This window comes from Saccopteryx leptura, chromosome 11, assembly GCF_036850995.1.
Source record: "Saccopteryx leptura isolate mSacLep1 chromosome 11, mSacLep1_pri_phased_curated, whole genome shotgun sequence".
Classification (NCBI taxonomy): Eukaryota; Metazoa; Chordata; class Mammalia; order Chiroptera; family Emballonuridae; genus Saccopteryx; species Saccopteryx leptura.
In genome coordinates this window covers 11,167,206-11,173,205 of record NC_089513.1, presented here as the reverse complement: position 1 = coordinate 11,173,205, position 6,000 = coordinate 11,167,206, and the positions used below count along the sequence as shown (strand labels likewise).

Below are 6,000 nucleotides of genomic sequence, written 5' to 3'. Positions count from 1 at the left end.
GCTTCGTTAAGCCCTCTTTAAGCTTTACTGATTACTCCTTGACTCAAAGTATCTAAATGATGACCCACAGAGGGCAATCAATGAACTTTCACTGTCATACTTGAGATCATGCACTTTTTAAGCCCAGAAAGGGTTATTTTAGCCAACTGCATGTTACAACTACTAAACCACAAGCTGTCTTCTCAGCCTCACTCACTGTTACTCCTAACACTTTGACATTAGACACCATTCATTGCACACCATCCAGAATTGCGCTGTCCAACGTTAGCCACTAGCCATGAGTGACTAAGTTTAAATAACTTAAAAATAAATAATAGAACATAAAATCCAGTTCTTCAGGCCAACTATCCCCATTTCAACTGCCCACCAGGCAATGTGGCTAGTGTATTGGACCGCAGAGGTTACAGAGCACCTCCATCATCACAGAAACTCCTATTGAACAATGCCAACCTAGAAGATCCCCAGGGCTGCACCTGCCTAGCTTAACCCTCTAGGGCAAGCGTCCCCAAACTACAGCCCGGGGAGCCCCCTGAGGCCATTTATCCAGCTACCTGCTGCACTTCCGGAAGGGGCACCTCTTTCATTGGCGGTCAGTGAGAGGAGCACTGTATGTAGCGGCCCTCCAACGGTCTGAGGGACAGTGAACTGGCCCCCTGTGTAAAAAGTTTGGGGACCCCTGCTCTAGGGAGCCAACTTCAGTCCTGAGCAAGATTAAAGTTAATCACACATTTAGAGAAAATACCTTAGAGCCTTGTGATCATAAAGTATGATGGGAGCTGAGAACTGATTGCCTCTTCATCACAACTTATGCCCCAGGTCATTGTACAAGAAAAATTTTCCAAAGACAATGCTTTTTGATAGCCGACTTGACTCTACTTAACACAGTAAGCATTCTCTTGCTTATGTCAAGATCACTAATAAAGAAGAAAAAAAGTCATGCTTCTTAACAGTTTACTATTTACACAACACTCATTGTCCTTTACACAAAAGGGGAGGAGGGAGAACACCAATGGTTTGCAATTAAAAAAAGTCAAATCGCATGGTTTTCTCATCCCTAATAAACCCTCCTTTCATTTCCCAGAGAGCTGGATGCCAACTAAAGTGAATATATAAAACCTACAAAAAAAAAACCAAAAGAAAAAGAAAACCTCAAAGCAAGAGTTGAGTCAGTCAAGGGTCTCCATTTACCCTGAAAAAGATCACACACAGCCCGACAGAGACGTCGGCCCACCTGGAAGGAGACGAGGAAGCCGCAGTGCCAACTGCGAACCTCCCTTTTGCTGCAGACTCCAAAGCTGCTTTGGACCTCAACAGACTCTCTACAAAATGAAGCCACCAGAGGTGGTTTCAACTCTTAACACTCTGTGCTTTCAGTTGTGGTTTTTTGTTTTCCCATGGATGTGCCATTGTCAATTCTGGCTGACTGTGTCACTGGACTTTGGTCACATGGGGTGGATGAGTTGTTAGTGTTGTGGGTCATTGCCAGAAGAGGCCTGAGCAAGGGGTGCACCAAATTCCATTGAAGCATCAAGTCTATAAAAATTCTGTCTGGCAGGCTGAGACATCACACACACACACACACACACAGTGCACACCCTAACAAACTCAAACAGTGCTTCTTATGTCAGTAAGATTCTCACAGAAAACTCTGGTTTTGGCTGTCATTGTTACCGTAAGTTGCAAAGTCAAGAATCTACTATGGAGCTGATTAATTTTGTGCTGCTTAATTGCAGCTCTAACATCGGATTGTTTCTAAGTAAAAGTTACGTGAATATTTTTACTCAATTATTTTTACACCAAGAAACACAGGGCGCTGTACTGTCACACACGTTAGTGTCTGTATATAACCTACTTAACACATAGAAGTCTATCAAATACTACACTACACAGTCACTTTTTCACTGTACATAAACATATCTAAATTAACCGGCACATGGCATGGCTTAAAATTGCAAGGGTAAAGTCCATTTGAAACCTAGTGCTCTTAACACATTTCTGTGGGGTTCCCCTTCCCCCACCAGGAAAAGAAATTAGGTCAGACATGCATTACCAGCAGCCTGGTTGAGTTTGAGAAATTGACACTAACCCAACAGTATATTATGTTACATAATAGAGGATAGCATTCAGCTAATATGCTACCTAAATTATTAATACCAAATAAATCCTAGATTTGTTGTATAATGCCCAATAGCTTACACAATAAAATGGCATTTTAACCTAATTTCTAGTTTGAGCTTTCAAATACATTTCCTAAAGGTCTTATGAAAAATTTGCAAGATTTGAAAAAAACCAGTTTGTATTTTTAAATTGAATCCTCAACACTCATGAATAGTGTTAGCTTTGGATTGTAGTCATTATATTGTCAGTTTATCTCATGTAATTTCCATCACTTAAAGGTGCATATTTTGTGCTGTTGGAAGGTGAGAGTTAGCATATAAGTAAATTAAATTGTCTCCATCTTATAGGGTTATTTCAAAGCTTGCTTTTTTGGAACCAGTTACTGCTTCTCTCTCTCTCTCTCTCTCTCCCCTATTTTCAGGGATTCAATGGAACAAAACATATACATTTATGAGAGAAGTTCCTGTCACACACCACTTGCTTCAGGAATTCCATAAAAGAATTTAAAACTGTACAACTCACAGCTATTTCTGCATGCAGCATATCCAGGCATTAGAGATTTATCACTTAACACCAGCAGATCCTTCTCCAAGAGCACACTTAAGAATACTTGAGAATCGGGGATGAACTGGTCCGTTGGAATTGAGAAGGTGCGTTTCTGGTTTACCTTGCCACTTTTCTCAGTAAAAACAAACCTCAAAATACAAGAGATATTTCTACGTCTACAAGAAAAGGAAACTGCAATTCTGAATGATTTGACTCTCAGGGAACTAGCTATCAAAGTGGCAGTCCAGGTTTGCCACCAATTAACAACACTCCTGGCTATCACATGGCCCCAAAACTTGGAGAAAAGACAAGATTCTGTTCACCCACATTTGTGCCATACAGAATACAGGACTTGAATACACAGAAGAGGAGCAAGTGTCAGAAGTGCCGAGTGTGTGACATCTCATTGGGTGGGTCCTGGTGCCCCTGTGTGGCCACCGTTTCAGACCCTGGACTCTTTTGTGCTCACCACGTCTAACTACCAGGATTCCTCTGAATGGATTCAAAACCTGAGGTAAATCAAATTGCGTGCACACACACGCACGCACACACACAAATATACACTATTTACATTTAAAATTCTTCTTTTGTGAGATGGCTTGAGAAAAATTGGCATGTAGTTTTTCCTGTGGGATTAGGCATCTCTCATTCATTACTCAGTTTATTGCCCCACCTGTTGGGTTTTCAATTTAATAAACACATATTGAGCTCTAATTACAAGGGAAGGAACATGAAGGAACATGAAAAAACACAACACATTGGAAACACTTGTTCAAATAGCTTCTTCTTAAAAAAAAAACACAACAGATGGTCCACTGAACTTATCTTAATTCGGGTGCCACTTAAAAAGTATAAAAAGCCTTAGCAACTGAATGAAGACTGGGTCTCCTTTTAAAAATGAAAGAAGCCAGCATGGCGGGTCATGGCTGGCTTTGTACATGGATTCTCAGGTTGAATTCTACTTGTATACACAGCATCTCTGTTTTAATCTACCACATTTGGAGAAGATCACGTTGTATGCACTGGCACAGCTCGACATCTAAGTAGAAGAGGTCTATTGCATCACGTGATTTGAAAAACTCAGAAATTACAGTCCATTTAGTAAATGACGATGAGGGTGCATGCAATCATCTTCGAAGCTGCCGCCATCGGTCCTCAGGGCAATCTGCCTGGCATCTGTTCAAGACCTCACCTCCTACCCTCCGTGTGTTTGTTTGTCTTGGGTAAATCAAGAGGCAGCCCAGAGGCCAGCCCTTGGCACCAAATGATCAGCGTCACCCCCATCTTCTCACCTCAGTCCCGTCACCAACACCTGCTCAACCCCTAGTTGGCACCCATGCGAGACGTCCCTGCAGGGCTCCTCAGCCACAGGATATCACAGTGAAGCGCTTAGAGATGCAGGACATATTGTGGAGCACAATGCCCAGGAGGAACACCAGGACACAGGCCACCAAGATCACAGTGCACACCCCGGACCAGGTGGAGCTCTTCACGACACCCCGCCTGTCTTGCTCCTCCTCGGCCGCCTCCTGGGGAGCCCCACCTTGCAGGGGCTGCTGCTCCGGAGGGATGGTCACCACGGTGACAGACTTCTGCTGGCTCCCGGGCAGCAGGCGGCAGCCCATGTCGCCGGGCAGCAGCGCCCGCTCCTTGGAGATTGGCAGGGGCAGCATGTAGCACCCGTTGCTGGGAAGTTTGATGAAGACTGGGGTGTGCTCAGAGGCATGCGGGATGGCGATGACGGCGAGGACCTCGGGGTCGTCGGGGAGCTGCGACACGGAGAAGCCCGGGGGCAGCTTGGTGATGCCACGGCACCAGGGGCACCGCACGTCCTTCTGGCTGGTCCTCATCTGCTGCAGGCACACCGAGCAGCAGGTGTGTTTGCAGTCCAGCAGCTTGGGCCTCCGCCGGGGGCTGTAATAATTGAAACAGATCTGACATTCCAGCAGAGAATCTTGGGAGAGTGTCTCCATTGTGGACCGGGAGCAGGCAAGTCAAGGCCAAGGGGAGGAAGCTTGTCCACAGTGACCACCGCTCTGGCTTCTTCCTTCTTTAAGTCTTTTCAAAGGCGAGAGGTGATCAGGGAGCTCACAGGCATCTAACATACACAGGTGTGTTCATCTCTGAAGGAGACAAAAAAATGCACACAACGTTAATTACTGCCAACAAGCTAAGATGTCAGCATGTATGATGGATTTGTGCCACTGCTCAAAAATTTGGACAATAGGTCAAAAACATAAAAATGTCCCACTCATGTGACTGTAAGGTTCTCATAATATCCAGTGGCAGGTGAAGGACTCGTCTCAGACAGCTTGTCATTATGAATACTTGGCTCATTTCTAAAGAAACCAATACTTCTGCAGTACACAATGCCCCCATATTTTGTAAAAGGAACGCGGGTTATTCTTCTAATACACTGGAGAAATTTTCTTGCTTCCTGTAAGTTTGTAGCATTTTCTAAAAGTAAACTTCCTTCCTTCGATCTTCTGACCTTCTTTTCCTGACTCTACTTAACCTCTAGTCGCTGTTCACTGCCAAATGCAGGCAACGTTATGATTTAGGTACTTCGTGTAACTAACTTGCCACTGTTATGGGTCAGGACTGTTCCTCTCCCATGGGTCCTTAGGGTGATGCCAAGAAATCACAAGCAGGCATCTGTTACCTTTTCCACCAAATCATCTGAACCAAGATAATTCTTGTCAATTAGTTTTAAAAGACATAAAAACAAGACAAGACACACACACAAAAAGATAACATCAACACCAAAACCACCAGTGGCAATGAACCTTCATGGCACACGGGATCACAAATATTTTTCAGGCAGTTCTATCAGTTTCATTCCTATGTAGGCTTGAACCAAGTAGTCGGCCATAAGCAAAAACTATTAATTAACTGACCCTGATCAAGTACTATGCAGTAAAAAGACTGTCAAGATGACTAGTGGGCAGACTTCACTAAAACAAACAAACCAGCATAGTGTTAGCTTTCTGGTCTGGAGCAAAAGCAGGGTAATGCAGCACAGCTTTATGGGGGCTGGAGGAAGCCCTCAGGGCCCCAGCAGTGTTGATAAAGGCTGCCCAACTCAGTTTCCTGCTGAAAGCATCCAAATTATATGTCTCTGGATAGAACCATGAGGACCTTGGAAAGAACTATTCAACCACGATTGCAGAAATAACTGCCAGTCCTAGAACCCTATCTATACCCAGAGACGGGATCTAATGACACAGAAAAAGCTCTTTCACGTTTTTCTTAAAAAGCGAACTTTCTTTTTCTAACTTCCTTTGTAAAATGAAGAATGCATTCCGCCCTTCACCTTCTTTGTGAAATTAAGAACGC

At 44.0% G+C, this 6,000-nt stretch overlaps 1 protein-coding gene across 3 annotated transcripts in view; it reads right to left on the bottom strand.

The window, feature by feature from the left end:
• Positions 1-3,307: 3,307 nt before the first annotated feature.
• Positions 3,308-6,000, bottom strand: part of RNF152 (ring finger protein 152) — a 63,943-nt gene continuing 61,250 nt past the window's right edge. For all 3 annotated transcript variants that reach the window (XM_066353474.1, XM_066353473.1, XM_066353475.1), the window contains one exon: positions 3,308-4,787. In XM_066353474.1, the coding sequence (XP_066209571.1) occupies positions 4,026-4,637 (612 nt within the window). In that variant the 5' untranslated portion in view covers positions 4,638-4,787 and the 3' untranslated portion in view covers positions 3,308-4,025. The remainder of the gene's footprint in view (positions 4,788-6,000) is intronic.